Source organism: Cucurbita moschata, unplaced genomic scaffold (assembly GCF_002738365.1).
Source record: "Cucurbita moschata cultivar Rifu unplaced genomic scaffold, Cmos_1.0 Cmo_Scf00019, whole genome shotgun sequence".
Lineage (NCBI taxonomy): Eukaryota > Viridiplantae > Streptophyta > Magnoliopsida > Cucurbitales > Cucurbitaceae > Cucurbita > Cucurbita moschata.
This window is the reverse complement of record NW_019268535.1, coordinates 3,151,025-3,171,995: the sequence shown is the minus strand read 5'-3', so window position 1 is coordinate 3,171,995 and position 20,971 is coordinate 3,151,025. Positions and strand designations below refer to the sequence as shown.

General features: G+C 34.8%; 2 protein-coding genes across 2 annotated transcripts; both read left to right on the top strand.

Moving 5' to 3' along the window:
• Positions 1 to 1,115: 1,115 nt before the first annotated feature.
• LOC111456790 (tyrosine decarboxylase 1-like) lies at positions 1,116 to 4,241 on the top strand. The gene is made up of 2 exons (XM_023098782.1): positions 1,116 to 1,751; positions 3,220 to 4,241. Exons 1-2 carry the CDS (start codon positions 1,121 to 1,123, stop codon positions 4,083 to 4,085), a joined length of 1,497 nt encoding a protein of 498 aa, XP_022954550.1. The 5' UTR covers positions 1,116 to 1,120; the 3' UTR covers positions 4,086 to 4,241.
• Positions 4,242 to 12,390: 8,149 nt separating this feature from the next.
• Positions 12,391 to 14,613, top strand: LOC111456800 (phospholipase A1-Igamma1, chloroplastic-like). Its single transcript, XM_023098797.1, has one exon. It carries the CDS (start codon positions 12,493 to 12,495, stop codon positions 14,083 to 14,085), a length of 1,593 nt encoding a protein of 530 aa, XP_022954565.1. The 5' UTR covers positions 12,391 to 12,492; the 3' UTR covers positions 14,086 to 14,613.
• Positions 14,614 to 20,971: the final 6,358 nt, after the last annotated feature.

The window sequence follows — 20,971 nt, the reverse complement described above, 5'->3', positions numbered from 1 at the left end:
CTTTAACTATAGAGTTCTTATAACTGAACCACGGGAAAAAAGGCAACTTTCTTAGTTACCTTATTTTCAAGATCGCTCTCATTTGGATGTGGTTTTGATTCATTCATGTACTCCTCCTTTACTCAAGTGTTCCATTGTTAAGTGTAGAGAGAGTTTCAGAGATAAAAAAGCTTACCTTCTTGAATATCTATCTTTATATGTTTTTTCAATAAATTAGATTAAAGATGAACCGGACCAAATTGAAAAAGGAAGTTGGAGGCATGCATAACTTATTCCCCTTGGGAGGTTGATAATACGGTTAGCTTTTGGCTCGATCTATCATAATCAAAATTTCGAACTAAAAAAAAAATATACTCTCTTTTGTGTAAAGATCGCTCTATAATTGTGGTAGATAATTTTGTGCTTAGATCGTTGTATAATTATGATGAATAATTTTGTATTAGATTTAAAGAATTTAAATGCTAGGTTAACTTTTCCCCTCTCTCTAATTCCCTTTTCCATTAGAAAATTATTGGTCCTCACCTTCTCTATATAGATAAATTATTCAAGCAAATCACTGTATAATTGTGATCAATAATTTTGTATTAGTTTCAAAGAATTTAATTGTAACTCCCTTTGTGTAAAGAACTTATTGGGCATAAGATATCTTGTGAGAATAGCGATTGGACGGTGAGAATCCCACATTAATTGAGGAGAACGAAACACCCTTTATAAGGGTGCGAAAACCTTTAAAAGCCTTGATTTTGGAAAAACACAAAGATAAAAGCCCTGAGGGGAAGCCCGAAAGGAAAAACACAAAGATGACAACATCTCTTTATAAGGGTGTGAAAACCTTTAAAAGCCTTGAGGGGAAGTCCGAAAGGAAAAACACAAAGATGACAACATCTGCTATCGGTGGACCTGTGCGGTATGCAGTCATATATTTAATGAGAATAAATTATTTAAGTATTTAAAAGATCTCTATTATTGTGATTGAATAAAGTATTTGATTTTGTATTTAATGGTTATTAGAAGAGTCATATTATAACGGTTTCATTAAATAATTCGTACGAAAGAATTTTGGCTCTATAAAAGGTGGAACAATTGAGGAAGATGTGCATCGACAACAAAACATTTTCAAATGGGTAGCATCGAACACGAGAACGACATTCATGTGATCGACCCGATAGATCCAGAAGAATTCAGAAGTCAAGCACACAAAGTTGTGGATTTCATAGCAGATTATTACAAAAACATCGAACAATATCCAGTTCTTAGCCAAGTTCATCCTGGTTATCTCCGAAAAAACATTCCAGAAGAATCAGCTCCAAATGTTCCCGAATGTTTGGAGCAGATTCTTCAAGATGTCACCCGATTTGTGGTTCCGGGTATCACTCACTGGCAACACCCTAATTTTTATGCTTACTTTTCTGCTAGTAAAAGCACTGCGGCTTTTCTTGGAGAAATGCTTAGCTCTGGCTTTAATGTTAATGGTTTTAATTGGCTGTCGTCGCCGGCGGTGACGGAGCTTGAAATGTTGGTTGTTGATTGGCTTGGTGAGATGTTAAAGCTTCCCAAGTCTTTCCTATTCTCCGGCGGTGGTGGCGGCGGCGGCGTTCTTCAGGGAACTACTTGTGAAGCTATTTTGTGCACTTTGGTGGCGGCTAGGGACCAGAAGCTTAGAGAGATTGGAAGAGATAAATTTAGTAAGCTCGTTGTTTATGCGTCCGATCAAACTCATATGTGCCTAAAAAAGGCAGCTCATGTGGCAGGTATGATATTGTCCTCCGGTGGTTTTATTTTTCTCAAAAGATAGGAGTGGAGCTCGACTCCTTTCTCTAGAGCCCTCGAACAAATTATTACACCATTTCTTTGCACATGAGTCATTGACTCCCTCCCAACAATCCTCCTCCCCTCGAACAAATACATCAACTCCTCCTTTCTCTACGGCCCTCGAACAAATTACACCATTTGTTCAACACTTGAGTCACTTTGTTACTATACCTTCAAACCAGCAACTTCTTTGTTCGACATTTGAGGATTCTATTAGTATGGATAAATTAAGGGCATGATTCAATTACTATACCTTCAAAGTAGCAACTTCTTTGTTCGACATTTGAGGAGGGCATGATTCAAATACCATGTTAGGAATCATGTATGGATAAATTAAGGCATGATTCAGATACCATGTTAGGAATCATGACTCTCTACAATGATATGATATTGTCCACTTTGAGCATAAGCTTTCATGACTTTGCTTTCGGCTTCTTCAAAAGGTCTCATATTAACAGAAGATGTATTCAGATACCATGTTAGGAATCATGTATGGATAAATTAAGGCATGATTCAGATACCATGTTAGGAATCATGACTCTCTACAATGATATGATATTGTCCACTTTGAGCATAAGCTTTCATGACTTTGCTTTCGGCTTCTTCAAAAGGTCTCATATTAACAGAAGATGTATTCAGATACCATGTTAGGAATCATGTATGGATAAATTAAGGCATGATTCAGATACCATGTTAGGAATCATGACTCTCTACAATGATATGATATTGTCCACTTTGAGCATAAGCTTTCATGACTTTGCTTTCGGCTTCTTCAAAAGGTCTCATATTAACAGAAGATGTATTCAGATACCATGTTAGGAATCATGTATGGATAAATTAAGGCATGATTCAGATACCATGTTAGGAATCATGACTCTCTACAATGATATGATATTGTCCACTTTGAGCATAAACTTTCATGACTTTGCTTTCAGCTTCTTCAAAAGGTCTCATATTAACAGAAGATGTATTTCTTACTTATAAACGTATGATCGTTCCTTAAATTAGCGAATGTGGAACTCCCTTCCCAACAATCCTCAATAATCCTCCTCTCAAACAAAGTATACCATAGAGCCTCCTCTGAGACTTATGAAGCCTTTGAGCAATCTCCCTTTAATTGAGGCTCGACTTCTTTCTTTGGAGTCATCGAACAAAATACACCCTTTTTTCGACACTTGAGTCATATTTTGACTACACCTTCGAGGCTCACAACTTCTTTGTTTAACATTTGAGAATTCTATTGACATGACTTTGATATCATGTTAGAAATCACGACTCTTCACAATGGTATGATATTATCCACTTGGAACATAAGTTCTCATGATTTTCGCATCATACCAATATCGATGTATTATTTACTTATAAACCCATAATCATCTTTTTAATTAGCTAACGTTTTTTACTCAGGTCTTGGAGAAGAAAACTTGCGAGTAATCGAAACAACAAAATCCGAGCTATATGCGCTATCTCCAAACTCTCTAAGAATCGCTATCCAATCCGACATCGAAAATGGGTTCATCCCATTTTACCTTTGTGCAACAATCGGAACCACTTCCACCAACGCCGTCGACCCACTAGGCCCACTTACCGCCGTAGCTCAACCACACAAAATCTGGGTTCACGTCGACGCTGCCTACGCCGGAAGCGCCTGCATTTGTCCAGAGCTCCGCCACTTCCTCAACGGCGTCGAGAACGTAAACTCCATCAGCTTAAACACCCACAAACAATTCTTCTCAGCGCCGGATTGTTGCTGTCTATGGCTAAAAGACCCATCGGCGTTAAAGAACTCTCTCTCAACAAACCCACCGTATTTAAGAAACGCCGCCACGGATTCCGGCGAAGTGGTGGATTTTAAAGACTGGCAAATCACGCTTAGCCGCCGGTTTCATGCAATTAAATTATGGGTTGTGATGAAAAGCTATGGACAGGAGAATTTGAGGAGTTTTATTAGACATCATGTGGAAATGGCGAAGCTTTTTGAGGAGATGGTGAAGAGAGATCCACGGTTCGAGCTGGTTGCGCCGAGGAATTTCGGGATGGTTTGTTTCCGATTGTCGTTTTGGGATGTTGACATGTCGAATGTGATTAATGCGAGATTGCTGGAGGAGATTAATAAGTCGGGGAAAGCGTTTATGATTCATACGGTGGTTAAAGGAGTGTTTATGATTCGGATTACCATCGGTGGGATGATGACGAAGGAACGACATGTCGTCTCGACGTGGAAGTTGGTGCAGGAACTGGCGGAGAAGGTCATGGTCATGGAGGGTATTTAAGGCAATGCATTTAATAATATTAATAATATGATAAATAAAGTACGTGAGGAGAGAAACGGTTTATCTATACTTCATAGATCATCTTTGTCCTCTGTATTAATGCTACTTATGGTTGTTTATGAGTATTTTTTAAACATGAAATTAATGGATTCATTCACGTCCTAATTCTGCAGGTATTTTTTGAATTTTTCAAAAAAATTGAGTATATTATGAAACTTTTAAAAAGGAAGTATATATTATACTCTTTGTGTTCTTTAGGTTTTCCTTTTCGGGCTTCACCTCAAGGTTTTTAAAACGCGGAGAGATTTCCACACCCTTATAAAAGAATTCTTCATTCTCTTTCCCAACTGATGTGAAATCTCACAATTCACTTCCGTTTGAAGCCTAGCGTCCTCGCTGCCACTCATTCCCTTCTCCAATCGATGTGGAAACTTCCAATCAACTTAGGGGAATAACAATAATTTTACCATAACATACATACAGTATATACTCATTCAAAAACGTCCTTCCAAAGTCCTTAACATACATTTTCTAACTACAAAAGGTAAAGAATGCTCACACCCTAGCACGTCCTAGTGATCTCTACCCGTATTACTTGCTTAAAGTATGTGTGGTTACTTACTTAGATGACACGTGTCTTCCCAAGTTAGCTTTTCAGCGTGTTAGGAGCTCCAAATTTTCTGAAATCTCTCTAGTTGGTCTTATTCAACCAAAGTTATGAAGTCAGAGGAATAGTATCGTAAGTAACCTCAAATGTTAGAGAGTACGATTAATTATCTTTCCTGAGTGGAAGACAGTTAATGGGTAGATGAGAATTAATGTTAAATATACCGCTAGTTAAACTAATGGTATGACCATTAAGTGAAAAATTAAAGTTTTCTCAAACTACCAATGGATAATGAGAATTTTATATTTTGTGTATGGAGTTAAAGATTTGATCTTTAAGCAATATACTAGTTCCATAAATTTAGAGAAATTTATGTTAAAGATCAATTTTACCTTAGATTGTGAAGCATGTATACCAGTGGAATATTTTTTGTTTTTAAAGCAACAAAATGACTTGTGTGACTATAATAATTTCTTAAATATTTGAGAGGTGTTTCAGATATGATTTAGTCTTTCATTTTTCATTGTGATGATAGTGATACAAAGACTAATATTAAGAAAGTTATAAAAGGTCAATCTATAAAGAATGATACTGAGAGAAAGTGATAGTGATCAAGATGACTTGTAATGATAATTATTTTGATGTATATAAAATGGCTCCCTAGGCTAAAGTGTTTGAGGGTCACCTAGAATGTTTAGGATTACGAGACATGTCTCATATTCTCTAAGGCGAGTGAGATAACATATTGGGTATAGAGTATGCCCTAGGACACATGTCTCATCAGCTTTAGTGCGAGTGGGAGATTGTTGAGATTTATGCTCTGAAGCCTCGGTAATTAATTATTTAGTTTTTAACAATAATTTTATTTGTAATTTAATTGTTATTCATGGTATGAAAATTTAAGGTTATTAATGTAATCTTGAACAGTAATCGTGTTCAAGTAATAACCTAACGAGTCTATAGTATATGGATAAGGTTGGGTGCCTTATCTTGGTAACACTATTGATACGACCCACTTTGTAATCGTTACAAATGATTTGATCCAAATCATTTATGTGGAGACATGCAAGTGAGGGTATCCTATACAATGCGTTTGTATAAGACTGGACCTAGCTGTAATTATGAACAACTCGTGAAAGATCGACTTGCTTGTAATGGTTATATCAATAGACATAACTTGTCCTGCAGGACATAAGAGTGCAACTCTAAGTCTATAGTGGAGTGACATATAATTAATGAATAGAAATTGATTAATTAGAGAGTCTAATGAATTAATTGTGTATCATGAGAGCTTATGTAGGTTCATAAGGTTTCCTTGCTGGCTCGTAGTAATACTAAAATGTTCAATTTATTTGAAATGTTCTCCATAGTAATGCTTAAAGGTTCAATTTATTTAAAAAAAAAAATTTAAAGGGTTAAAATTGATATTTAATATATCAGATATATTAAAAATAAAAGAGAAAATAAATTTAATTTGAAATATCAAATTAATATTTAATACAGTAGATATATTAATTAAATAGGAAAAATATATTTAATTTTACGTATTCAAATATATATTAATGTTTATTTTAAATGTTCAAATTAATATTTAATATATTAAATATGTTAAATATAAATGGATAAAATATATTAGATATATTAAATATACCAATATATTGTTTGACAAAGATTCTCCAAGAGTCCCTGTAAATCGGACTCTCGAGTTGAGCCAAAACACACGAATTTCTCCCACTTTCTCTTAAAAATGAAATTACATCTCTAGAGAATTCTCAAAACTCTTTTTCTTCAATCCTCGTGAGATTTTCTTTCAAAGGCTACCACAAGCCTTGACCTTGTGTTCGAGTCATAGCAAGGAAGAACTTGTGGAATATGATGAACGTTTGCATGGTTGGAATACTTCAAGAAGACTTACAAGCTAAGGTTTCTACAAAGGTAGAGTTTTTACTCTCGTATTTATTACTTTCTTTTAATTCATAATAAAAATTAAAACGGTTTCCAATACTTCCGCTACGTGGATGAAGAGTTCATTCCCTTCAATTGGTATCAGAGCCTATTGATTTTTTATTTTGAATTAAAAGTAGTACGGTGGATGGTATTGTATTTCAAATCATATATGTATATTGATTTGCGAAATTGATTCTTTTGGTATATTATTGTGATTTATGGATTTGTTAGACAAATGTATACTCTCATGGGTTATGTTTATTCTCATTTTTCAGAGAGAGTGTGAGAGATTAGTGTGTTTTGGCTCGATCCAAGGATCCTATTTATATGGACTCTTGGAGAATCTTTGATATAATACCTTATACAAATCCTATTTAGATATCCTAATATAATTAATTTGAATCTTTTCAAATTTCAAATATATTTTTATTTAAGGTATCAAATTCATTGATTTATTTAATATTTAATTGTATCAAATCCAATAAAATATTTTTCCTTTTTAATATATATAATATATTAAATATTAATTTGAACCCTTCACATTAATATATTTTTTTTGGCAAAGATTTTTCAAAACGGTCTATAGGGGGTCTATAGGACCCTTCCAAAACACACTAATCTACCTTTGGAAAAGATCTTAAAATTTAATTTTATTAAATTTGAAATTGTCTGTGAAGACTGAGATGTGTCTTGGATTTAAATTATTGTAATTTAATTTATTTTTAATTAAAGGATATGCAATATATACGGGTCAATTTTGATGTATATTTTAAATTAATTAATTGAATGCATAAGGTATGTCATTTAGGTTAAAATCCCACCCTACGTTCATAATTATGCATTTTAATTATTTTTAAATATAAATATTATATTTGAAAAAGTTTGATTACATGTTTCCCAATAGAATTAAGATAATTTCCTTATGAGCATTTATTTTCGATATACATTTTAGTATATTGTTATGCTTGGAAATAAATTGGAAACACACGAATCTCTCCCACTTTCTGTGGAAAATGAAATTATCTCTAGAGAATTCTCGAAACTCTTCTTCTTCAATCTCTTTGGGATTTTCTTTCAAAGACTCCCACATGCCTTGGCCTTGTGTTCGAGTCATAGCAAAAAAGAACTTGTAGAATATGAAGAACGTTTGCATGGTTGAAATACTTCCAGAAGTCTTGCAAGCTAGGTTTTTTACAAAAATAGAGTTTTTACTCTTGTATTTATTGCGTTTCTTCTAATTCATAATAAAATTCAAAACGGTTCCCAATACTTCCACTACGTGGATGAAAAGTTCATTCTCTTCACGAACTTTTTAGAGTCCAAAGAAAAACCTAAGGATTTCTACTAGGTTAAGTATGTGACGAGAGCGTATAAGTAGGTTGGTTATTGAGTATATTTTTATACTCATCACTTCCCCTTTGTTTTAGGTGTTCGCAGGCTACCGGTCAACCTGAAAGAACATTCAAGAGTTGTTCGGTCACTTAGAGGGTAATTTTGAAGTGTCATTCTATTTTTACATTTTAGAGTTTTTTTTTTTTATTTTGTTTTATAATTTTTTGTTTTTAGGTTCGTCTTTTTAGTCTCGATCTAAAATTCAAAACCTCAAAGATCGGGTTGTGCCAAGGGTAGTCATAAATCACAAGTAAACTCTTTTTATATGAAATGAACTTCCCGAAACCATAGAATAACGGACTATAATAACTAGGGACATGAGCTCACGAGTTTTTTCGAACTTTCTAAAAGAGAATAGAATATAATTTAGGACATTGGAGAAGTTGATAAGTCAAAGTAGTTAAACTTTCCCATCAAGGAAAGAAGAAAGAAAACGTTTGGAAATTGATTGCTTTTTTTATTTGTAGTTGGACCATAGATTCCTTTTTCTTGGCTCCCAAACAATCCTGACTTCTTCCTTCGCTATCCATCACCTCTTCTTAATTAAATATATAGAATCGACTAGCTACCTGATTCTTAGTTCGGTTTTTCAGTTCCTAATTTGAATTACGAGAATATTAAAATTCTTTCAAACTAATTATTATTGTAACGATCTTAGTTTCAGTATATGATTGGATCGTTACTATATGCATCTCGTGCAGGTTTTTCGAAACAAATTCAAGTAAAAAATAACTCTAAAATTTTTACCATTGTTTCATGGCCTCCATAATCGTTTGTTTTTCACCCAGTTGTGCCGTCACGTTTTTGTTTGAGAAAATGTTGAAGATATTGAGTATTTTAAAATATTCGGTAAGTGACTTCCAAAGGTTGAATTGCGAACACACGCATGGTCTTCACACATGCACATTGATCCACTAGGCGAGTATCGTTGTTATTTTCCATAGGCCTAACGGTCCATCAGTGAAAACCAGTCGAAAAGGGAAAAAAAAATACAAAACCAAGTTCTTAGGAATTCCAACCGAAAGTACACTTACCTTAATAAGATTAATTGTGGAGTAAGTTCAACCTAATTGAGTCTAATTTCACCGTCTTTCAAAATATATGAAAATTGATCTTAAAACTCATTTATTATGCTAAAAAATACTTAATCAATCTTGGAACCAACTTCAAACAGCAAGAAAAGCTCGTAGAACGAGCTAAAACAGAAAAGAAACTAACTTGAAATGCGTTGGACCAAATCAAAAAACCTTGTGGACCTAAATCAAACTAGAATGTCACAACCTCGTCGAGCCACTGAATCAAAGCTGACCCTAGACCGAACGGTCTTCTCTGCTCGAGGACCACTTCTTCCATGTGAGTTGTATTGAAACGTTCATTTCTCTACGGCAAGGGACTCCATAAATTTTTTCATTAATGAAAAATCGACCTCTATAAATGTTGACTTAAACGTTATCGTTATAACTTAAGATATTTATTTTAATACGAAGAAGCAACCAACACAAAGTTCATATTAGATCTTTTCTTAACAAGAAAAGAAAAAAATTATTATTTGGTTGCAAAATTCTATGAATTATAGGTTAGAATTAGTAAAAAGTTGATAAATCAAAACTATTTAACTTGTCTTTCAAGAAAAAGAAATAATGAAATTGTTCGGAAATTAATAGCTATCAACAAGTAATGGCTAAACGCTTCTTTTACTTGGTCTTCGTTCATAGACAATGAAGAGGGTACATATGATCTCTATTTTTACGTTGAAACGGACAAATAAATATTAAAATAATTTAATAAAATAAAATATAACACATTTTCTAATCTAAATTCAATCTTATTATTATTATTAGAATTGATTAACCTTAGTTTATTGGGGTAAAAGTGAAATTTTGACTGTATCTTGAATTTTTGGTCGTTTATATATTTTAAAATTGAAATAATAGCATTTAAAAAATGAAAAAGGATAAAGTTGTCGGAATAAATAATTATTAATTTTATCTTTTATTGCAGTGACTTTGTTGATTAATATTAATACGATGATAAGCAAACCACAAATGCGACAATAATAAGGAAACCACAAATGTTCGAGAACAAATATTAAAAAAACAAACGACATAAATGGTGGTTATCCATATCCATTTTTTTGTCTCCTATTATTATTATTATTATTATTATTATTATTATTATTATTATTATTCAAATTAATATTTTGGGTAGAATTTAACTCCGTCGATGTACATGAATGAACCGAGACGGCTTTTGAATGAGAGTGATTTTGAAGATACTGTAGTTAATATTTGTTTAAAATAATTGGTAGTTAGTGTATACCAATAGCACATTTCTTTTTTTATGGTTCAACCATAAGAACTTCAAAATTAAGTGTGTTTAGTGTCACAATCGCACCATGTCTGTACTCGTAACACAATTGTGAGGCACCTACTCTCGCCCTCGAGTAAGTTAGCTAATTAAACTTACATCATCGTTGGCAGAAATGGCGTGTGCTCAAGCCTTCGACCCTACTCTTGAAAAAAAAAAGTTTTAGAAAACGGGATTAGAGAAAGCTTTGGGAAAACGTTTGGAAAGTAACTTTAAAAAGTAATGTTCTAAGCTAACAAGCAATAGGTAACAATAACGGTATTGGTAGCATGTAACTCTAGTAGGAAGAATTGACAACTAGTCGTATCTCCCTATAGTACATTTTGACTTCGCCTAATGTTGAGGCAAGTCGAATGTGTCGCAGACGATGGAACATGCACGCGCAGGCAGCGTGTGTGGTTGAACAAACTTAGATTCCACACAAGCGATGTTCGATTGGCGAAGATGGACCTCACCTAAGGTCCGACGAAGCCACAAAGTTGGGACAAAAAATATATATGAGGCTTAATTCCCCTTAAGGCTGATCGTGAGCGTGTCACAATCACGACATCGCGCGGTATAAAATGTAGGACGGTGACACCATGCAACTATTGACAACACATTTTTGGACAAACATGATTTGACATCTAGGTGGGAGTAATTTTATGTTAAGTGAACTCTTGAGAATTTTCCTACGAAACATACAGTGAGAACAAAACATACTAAAATGACTCGGGTTAGTACGTCGAGATAATCTTTAGTCTTAGAAATAGTTTAAGACAAGTAACATAGTCATGTCACACGTAGAAGAATGCTAATACTACTAGGTTTCAGATCTAAATTTTAAATCTTGATTTGAATTCTAAACATAGGACGTTTAGGTGCGTGTAGATGGATTCTCTTTACTTTCAGGCTGCTAAACTCAGAACCATGTTCAATCAATGGAACGTATTAGTTAAGTCGGAACAACAGTTGTGGTTTATTATTTAGCGCTATATCACAATTCATTCATTTTAGGGTATCGTTGTCCTCGAGACCTGGCATGAGACATCTATCAATAAATAATCGGTCGTATAAAAATTTGAAATGGATGTCCCTACTCCAAAAGGGACTCAAACATGTCAACTTCTAGGAAGGTTCTAATAACCTAATCTCTAAGACCAAGTGGCTCATGAAATTAATTATTAGCAGCCAGCAGCCAAATGTCCCCCCTAACTTAAATATTTTAATATAATAAAATTTTCAAAATAAGCCTTTGAAAATATTTTCAATAATTTAGATCCTAAATATAATATTTTTAAAATAATAATATTATTTAATTTCTTGGTTCATGAATTTCCATGTATTTAATTTTCAATTCAAATCTATAATTATTTTTTTATTCTCCAATCATTCTATTTTTAAGTTGTAGTATATAAATTTTTTAAAATATATATCAAAATTTAAATAAATGACTCTGAACAATCTAAACTAATCTATAAGTTCATTTTTAACCTAACTTGTTCGATCTTAATTTTAAAAAAAATGTTTTAACTGACTCAACTTGATGCATAAATATAGTAAATGACAAAAATTTAAATAAATGACTCGAGCAATTGAATGCACAAACATCAAAAGAAAAAAAAAAATTATTCCAATCCGACTCAATTGGATGCATAAACACTCTATATAGCAAAAATTTAAATAAATGACTCGAGTAATCCAAAATAATCTATGATCTAATTAATGGTTCAGATTAACACAATTTACCGTCAAAACAATTGAGTTGATTCAAAAAACATGATCTAACTCGACTCGATCCAATCCACAACCCAACCTTAAATGCTCGAGTTGAATTGAATCTAACCTGATCTTTGATCGTTGACCAAGTGTGAGCCTCACTTGACCACGCAATCCTCAAAACGTGTTCTAAACCAAAATTTAAAATTCATAGTCGCCATAACCAAACCTTTTCTTTCTCCTATAAATTCTAAGCATCCCATTTCATTTCACCCCAAAATCCTTCCATTCCCATCAAATTTTCTCTGTTTTTCTCTGTTTTTCTCCCTCCAACTTTCTCGGAATCCAAACAGCCCTTGATTCCAAGAAAAATCCTTCCTTTCTTCAAGAACAACCATGGATGCCAAAATGGTTACACCAAGAACAGTCCCACTGAAAAAGGTAACCATGTTGAGAAATGGAACGAAGAAGACGAAGTGGTACTGGAAATTGAAACTGGGAATCCGACTGAGAGCCATAAAGAATGCCTTTTCCACTTCCGTACACCAACACCGCCGCTATCTGACATGTTCCACCGCCGTGCACGGCCAACAAACACCCATAAACGGCGCCATTTCGCCGATAGTAATCAAACACAAAAACCCCAAAAAAAACGACCTCCGGTTAACCAAGCCGCTCGCCTCTCTCCTCCGAATGCCACTCCGCGCCCCTGACTTCATCGACTACGGCAACCACCACATGACCCCAACAATTTCCCCTCGTGAAAACATCTCCGCCGTCTGGCGTGACCTCCACGGCGCCGGGAATTGGGCTGACCTCCTCGACCCACTTCACCCCTTCCTCCGCCGTGAGCTCGTTAAATACGGCGAGTTCGCACAAGCCACCTACGACGCATTTGACTTCGACCCGTTATCGGAATTCTGCGGCAGCTGTAGATATAACCGCCACAAGCTCCTCCATGAATTGGGTTTGGCTCAAAACGGCTACAAAGTTACTAAATTCATCTACGCTTTATCCCCGGTCGATGGTCCGGATTGGTTCGAGAGATCGAAGATCGGCAAGGTATGGAGCCGTGATTCGAATTGGATGGGGTTCGTCGCCGTTAGCACCGACGAAGAGAGCGATCGAATCGGACGGCGCGACATCCTCGTCGCATGGCGAGGCACCGTAACCCCGACGGAATGGTACATCGACATGAAAACCAAGCTAAAAAAAATCGACCGGAGTAACAAGAACGTCAAAGTCCAACGAGGGTTCTTAACGATTTACCGATCGAAAGACGAGCAATCACAATTCAACAAAACAAGCGCGTCGGAGCAAGTAATGGAAGAGCTACACAGACTCATCGAATTCTTCAAACAAAAAAACGATAGAGAAATTAGTTTGACTATCACCGGGCATAGCCTCGGCGGTGCATTGTCGTTGCTAACGGCGTACGAGGCCGGAGTGTCGTTTCCCGACATACATATTAGCGTGATGTCGTTCGGAGCACCAAGAGTGGGGAATTTAGCATTCAAGGAGAAGCTAAACGAGATGGGAGTGAAAGCCTTACGTGTGGTGATCCGACAAGACATAGTTCCAAAGCTGCCGGGATTGGTAGTGAACTCGATTATGAACAAGCTGAGCGCGGTGACGAAAAAGCTGAATTGGGTGTATCGGCACGTCGGGACGCCGATGAAGATGGATATGAACATGTCGCCGTACTTGAAGAAGGAATCGGACATGTCGGGGAGCCATAATTTGGAGATCTATTTGCATTTGGTGGATGGGTTTGTGAGTAGGAGAGGGAAGTTCAGGTGGAACTCGAGGAGGGACGTGACGTTGGTGAATAAAGGGAGTGATATGTTGGTGGAAGAGCTGAGGATTCCTGAGTTTTGGTATCAATTGCCACATAAAGGGTTGGTGAAGAATGGGTATGGGAGATGGGTTAAGCTTGGGAGGAACCATGAGGATATTCCTTCGCCCTTGATTCAACCTTCCAAGATTTGAATTTGTTGTTATTCTTTTCATTTGTTTTTGTGTACATCACAATGTTTAGATTGAGAAAGAAATTGAGAGTTTGAGGTTGAAATTGATTTTGGTAAAAGAAATTCAAGTGATTTTTGTATTCTTCCAATTATAAATTTCTTCGGTGTCAATGAGGAGGTTGAGTTTCAAAGGGAGTGTACACAAGGCCGTGTGTCAACAACCACGTTGGACCCTAAAGGGAATGGATTGGGGGTCCCATATTGACTGGAGAAAAGAATCGAGTTGGAAGTGAGATTCATCGGGTAAGGATTCTAGTATTATTTCTATCATGGATTCATACCAAATCTATATCATAGAGCGAGTTCATTAATAGCTTGAAATGACAAGAAAACTGATAATGGTTTCTCTAAAAATGATTGCAAGTGGCTTTACAATTGACTTGGTTAGATGAATTGCATTATATATGATGACACGTGCCTCGTAACCCCTGCATGTGTCATATGTATGCATGATATGTTAAGCTATGCTATGTTGTTCGATGTTATGATATGTGATATTATGTCATGCTATTCTAATTTATGTCACATTATGATATGATAAGTTATGCCATGTAATAAAATTATACTATTTTGTGATCATGTCATGTTGTATAAAGTTGTTATGAAATCGTTAATCTATGATGCATAAAACACCATAGACGATGCCATGAATGCTATGCTATGTATTATTGAGGCGTCATGTATATTTGTGTGTCATGTGGATTGGGATACTTCAACATTATAATGAGTACGGATGTGTACATTACAACTTATGATTTACAACATTTATGTTCGTCATGATATTATGTGGGCTCTTTCCTTCCGTAGTGTTTGACAACCTATTAGCGAGTGCTAGCCCAACGAGCGAGGTGTGCGAGCTCGTTTGATGAGCCCGCTATAAGGCTTAAAACTCTGTTTTTATTCCGGAGTCCATTCAAATTGAGCCCAATCCCTTCCGCCCAACTCCTTTCCTGCTTCATCAAATGGGCTATTTTTTTCCCCCAATTTTTAAGTGAGATAAATATTTTATTTTTTACAAGGTATTAAAAATGTAATGACCCAAAAAATTCAATTAATCCATTCAAGTTGGATTATAAATTTATTTAAATTGGATTGAGTTCAACTTTGATTCCATAGGTTATTAATATCTTTAATTCCTTTTAATTTTAGATCAAAGTAATTTTTAAAAATGAGATTTATATAAATAAATGAACTTAGTTTCACCCAAATTTCATAGTGGTCATGGATAGATCACCCAGGTTCGGGTTATAAGTAGTGACAATTGTCTCATGAAGACTCGCTTTCGCTACGGCTCTAGTGGGTTCCCTTAATCAAGCCACTGCCTATGAGTCGCCGACTCATTCTTCAACAGGCACGTTGTCAGAGTCTAGGTCTCTTCCCACTGATTGGAAGCTTACGGTTTCATGTTCTATTTCACTCCTCGATGTGGGTTCTTTTCACCTTTCCCTCACGGTACTACTTCACCATCTGTCACCCAGGAGTATTTAGCCTCCGATCATAATTTAGTTGTCAAATTCATCGTATCAAATTAATTTTTTTTCATAATTTGTATTCAAGAAAAAAGTTTTTGTGCATCTAAAAAAAATAATTAAAGTGGGGTTGGAGTGAATTAAAGTAAAATAATCTCCAAAGTTTAGGTTAAAATGAATACATTAGTACCACGATTAACAAAAAAAAAAAGGTTTAATTAAGCATGCTTTAAGGGACCAAATGATTTCATAAACAAGTATATTAATTACATTCTTTGACTTTTTTGTTCAATATCAAAATCTATATTTATTGTTTTTATTATTATTATTATAAATACTTTTCATTCAAACGTCATTTTAATTTGTAATTTGATGTGGGTGTTGCTTATGTCGTAACGACCCAAACAAGTAATCTTATAACCTCTGCATGCACCATATTAGATAATGTCATGCTTATGTTGTAACGACTCAAGCCCACCGCTAACACATATTGTCTTGCTTGTGTTGTAACGACTCAAACCCACCACTAATAGATAATGTCCTTTTTAGATTTTCCCTTTCGGGCTACCCCTCAAGACTTTAAAATGCGTATGCTAGGGAGAGGTTTTTCACCCTTATAAAGGGTATTTCTTTCTCCTCTCAAACCGATGTGCGACATCACAATCCACCTCTCTTTAGGGCCCCTTCCAAATCTACCCCTTCAAGGTCCAACCTCCTGTCTATCCCCATTCGAGGAACAGCCTCTTCGCTGGCATATCGTCCAATGTCTGGCTCTGATACCATTTGTAACTGTCCAAGCCCACCGCTAGCAAATATTGTACTCTTTGGACTTTCCCTTTCGGGCTTCCCCTCAAGACTTTAAAACGCGTATGTTAGGGAGAGTTTTTCACACCCTTATAAAGGGTGTTTCGTTCTCCTCCCCAACTGATGTAGGATATCACATATGTGTTCTATGTATTGACATATCAACTATGCTATATTTTGACATATTATTCAATAAATTGTTGGTGATCAATTTCACACTCTAAAATATATATCAAATTCTAAAACTTTTGAACTTAACAATAACATTTATGGGCTCTTCCTATGAGATAGAATTTCATGCATCAAGAAATGATCTAGTCTTACGTTAGAACTAAGGTAATTACAATAAGATTTAGTATGTTCAACCGTTCGATCATGCCTTAAAACTTGAGTCTTTACAATAATATTTAGCATGTAGTAATGATCCGATCTGACGTTATAAGTAGAGTCATCAGCATGTAAAAACGGTTCGGGACCATGAGGTCGTTTTTAGACTAAAATTTAGCGCACACAACATAAAAATGATTAGAAAATGGTGGGGAAAAACATCCCATTAAACACAAAAGTGAACAAGGCTAAATAAAACTCTTTCATATGTCACCCAAAACATGATCAAGGACATGTCAACATTGTTTTCTTTTTTGTTTGGCCCCAATTCCCAAAGTCAAACCCTAATTTATATGTTTTTGTGGGATGTTTTTTCTAACATGCATGGTTTTGCTTTCTTTTTGGATTATAATCTTTAGAATGTTTGATTATTAATGGCTAAACCCACTTTTTAATCATTAATTATAATCCATAATGACCCACTTAAACTCATTAATCACTCCTACTCTTTCATTATCATTAATCCAAATCAAGGGCTCCACCACAACAATATAAAACCCTCTCTCTTTCTCTAAATTAGGGTTTAATTTAATTTTGGATTATTAGAAGTAATTGATTAAGACTAATCACGGGTCAATGTCCTAATCTTTCTTCGTTAATTATTGTTTTAAGGTTTTCATTTTGTTTTTGTTCATTTGCTCCTCAATTAGGGAACCATTAATTATATCTTTGTTTTAATCCTTCCTTTTGTCTACGTTCTAAATCGAGAATCTTCTTAATTAAATTTTAGTTAATGTTATTATGTTCTTAATAATTTTGTGAGATCCCACGCCAGTTGGGGAAGAACGAAGCATTCTTTATAAGAGTGTGGAAACCTCTTCTTAATAGACGCGTTTTAAAAACCTTGAGGAAAAGCCTGAAAGGAAAAGTCTAAAGAAGACAATATTTGCTAATAGTGGGCTTGAACGTTGTCAAACACTACAAGTTCTAGACCAAATAAACCAAAAACTAGATTTTAAACCTCGATTATATTCAAACCCAACTCTCTAAGAATTAATTGTGTATATCTAGATCGAAATGTTGAGATATCCATTATGGATTGAATAGAGGATCAAGTTTCCGTCCTCAAACATGTGTGGATCGTAATGACCCTATTTTTATTATGCCATGGGTATTTTCAAACTAATTCAAATCAAAAATAATCATTACTTTAAAGTTAAAAGTTCAAGCATAACATCTGAATTCATGAAAGCAAATGAGGAAACATACCAGCCGAAAGTCTATCATTGGAAATATAATGAAGTACTTAACTTTGTAAAAATCGTAGGTTGTAAGCCTCCTTGGTGTATTCTAATCGCGTAGAAATTCTTTCATGAGATATTCTTTGCTATAACTTTAATACCAGTAAATTGACTTATAATAGTCTCTTAGACAAAGAATGAACGCACATATGGCTTAAACCAAGATTCCTATGTATAGAATATTTGTCATATTTAAAATAAAAATATATTGTAACCAATTTGAATCTCATTTGATTATGAATACACATTTTTATTTTAATATTTAATGTATCAAACACAATAATATATTTCTATCCAAAATATGAACCTTGTAAATTGTAAATTCTTGTCTGTAAATTTTAAATTGGTAAAAACGTAGTCATACTAATTTAAAAGTTTTCGAAGAATTAAAACTAGGAGGAAAGAGTCTGAACGTATCAAACCCAAATCGAAACAGTTGAAATATCGATCTTGAACCGTCAGAAAGTGCATTCTCCAATTAACTTTGAAGTGTTCAAGTGAGATGATAAAATAAAGTGAGGACCTCCCTTTTATAGTTCATAACTCATTCAAGATTAAGATCAAGTCACGTTTGATGATCGTATGAAATATTGATCTTCTCAATTACATACTTATAATGAGAGAAGAAGTATTTCGTGTATAGTCTTGTACAATTCATTGAATAAGATATCTACATCCACATGTCTTCATACAAACAATTTGGATCTAATCATTTGTAACAATTATTGATGAGTTGTGAATGATGAAGGTTTGATAATTGAGTTTTATGAGATTTTAGTTATTAATTTAATAGTATTTTATATAAGTAGGATCTTTTTAAAATAACTAAACTAGAAAAAATTCGAGAATCCCAAGGCTCAACCCTGGACAGGCGGTAGAAACTACCAAGCTGGAGTATGGTAGGGGTAGAGGGAATTTTCGGTGGAGAGGTGAAACGCGTAGAGATCGAAAAGAGCAACGGTGAAAGCACTCTGCTGGGCCGACACTGACAGTGAGAGACGAAAGCTAGGGGAGCGAATGAGATTAGATACCCCAGTAGTCCTAGTCATAAACGATGGATACTAGGCATTGTGTGTATCGACCCGTTTAGTGTTGTAGCTAACGCGTTAAGTATCCCGCCTGGTTCAATCCAATCCAATCCATCCCTAAGAACTATATTTAGGTTGCTCGGGTCACCAATCCAACTGACCCAAAATTTCAAGTCGATCAAAAAGTATATCTCAGATAGTTTTTTTTTTTTTAAAAAAAAAAAAATTAAATGGTCTTATCATTCAAGTGGCACTCCCACCATCATCTCTCTCTCTCTCTCTCAATAATTTGAGGTCACCTTTTTGACCATTATTTCTCTGCAATTTACAGTGTCTGCCATGGTCGGTGTTAAATTCTTGAGGCTGACATTCCTCTCCTTGCCGACCTCTCTTCCTTTTTTAAGAATATCATTACATTCTTACAATAGAAAAATAATTTTTTTTTTAATTTTTAAAAAATTTAATATATTAATGATATGAATAATGAAAAGTACCAACTAGGTTGGGTTAGATTATTTTTTTTTGTTAAGTTAAATTTTGTTAAACACCAAAGATTCAATTGAGTTCGTGGGTTGATACTTTTTGTTCGAGTCAATCCTAAACCCTAAAACATATATGTTAGTGAGAGATTTCTACACTCTTCTAAAAAATGTTTCGTTTTCCTCCCCAACTGATGTGGGAGCACAATCCACTCCCCTTTGGAGCTTAACGTCCTCGCTGGCACTCGTTTCCTTTTCCAATCAATGTGGGACCCTCAATCCACTACCTTTGGAGTCCAGCGTCCTTGCTGGCACACCACCCTTGTGTCTACCTCCCTTCAAGGCTCAGCCTCCTCGTTAGCACATCGTCTGGTATCTGGCTCTGGTACTATTTGTAACAACTCAAGTCCACCGCTAGCAGATATTGTCATCCTTGGGCTTTCTATTTCAAACTTTCCAAGTTTTTTAAAACGTGTCTGCTAAGGAGAGGTTTCCACGTTCTTATAAAAAATGTTTCATTCTTCTTCCCAACCGACTTGAGATCTCACATAGTCATAACCAATTCAAAATTTCAAGTTAGTTTAATAAAAAATTCCTAATGTTTGGGGGAAATTATTTAATAAAATAAAATAAATAGAGGACCCACAAAGATAAGAAGTATATGAAAATGGAATCCAGCTAACAATTTTGATATTTGTAAAATTGACCCATTCTTTATTTAATTGGATACTTTATTCAAGTACACATCAAGACCGGATTCGAATTCAAATTTGGCACCAGATGATCATGACATTCTTCTATGACATGGTCATATTACATACTTCTTGCTTCTTAAGAGTGAAGTCTATCCCTTAAACTAACATGAGTTATTCCAACATGTTTTGTCTTCATAAAGTTCTCATGAGATTACCCAATATAAAATTGCTCCAAGTATGTGTAACCATGAAGTTCCTGTGATTGAGCTACTGATAAGGAAGGTACACCTTGTTGGTATAGATAGTAACTTTCATTTCTTTTAAGTCTTTCTTAGTCATCCTATTCTCAAAATCCCTTTCATTTGGATGTGGTATCGATTTATTTATATACTCCTTTTCTCGAGCATCACATGTATCCTAAACTTACCAAGATAAAAATGGAATAAAACTATCTATTTAATCTCATAAGGAAGTACGAGTTTGAATTGATTAGGTATTACAAGAATAAAATCTCTATTTAATTTGAGAGGGCTATATGTTTCTAAATTTACACAAGACAAGAGGATTGGTCCAACCCTAAAAATTCAGGTTGGTACGAACCCTAAAAATTCATAATAGCAACTTGATGAGTTGAAAATGAAAGGTTTTATTTGAAGTCGTAGTCAGAGATCTTAGACTTCCCAATTACGTAAAAAAATTTACCTCAACGAAAATTCGATCAATTGTTGAACATTCGTCAATTTTC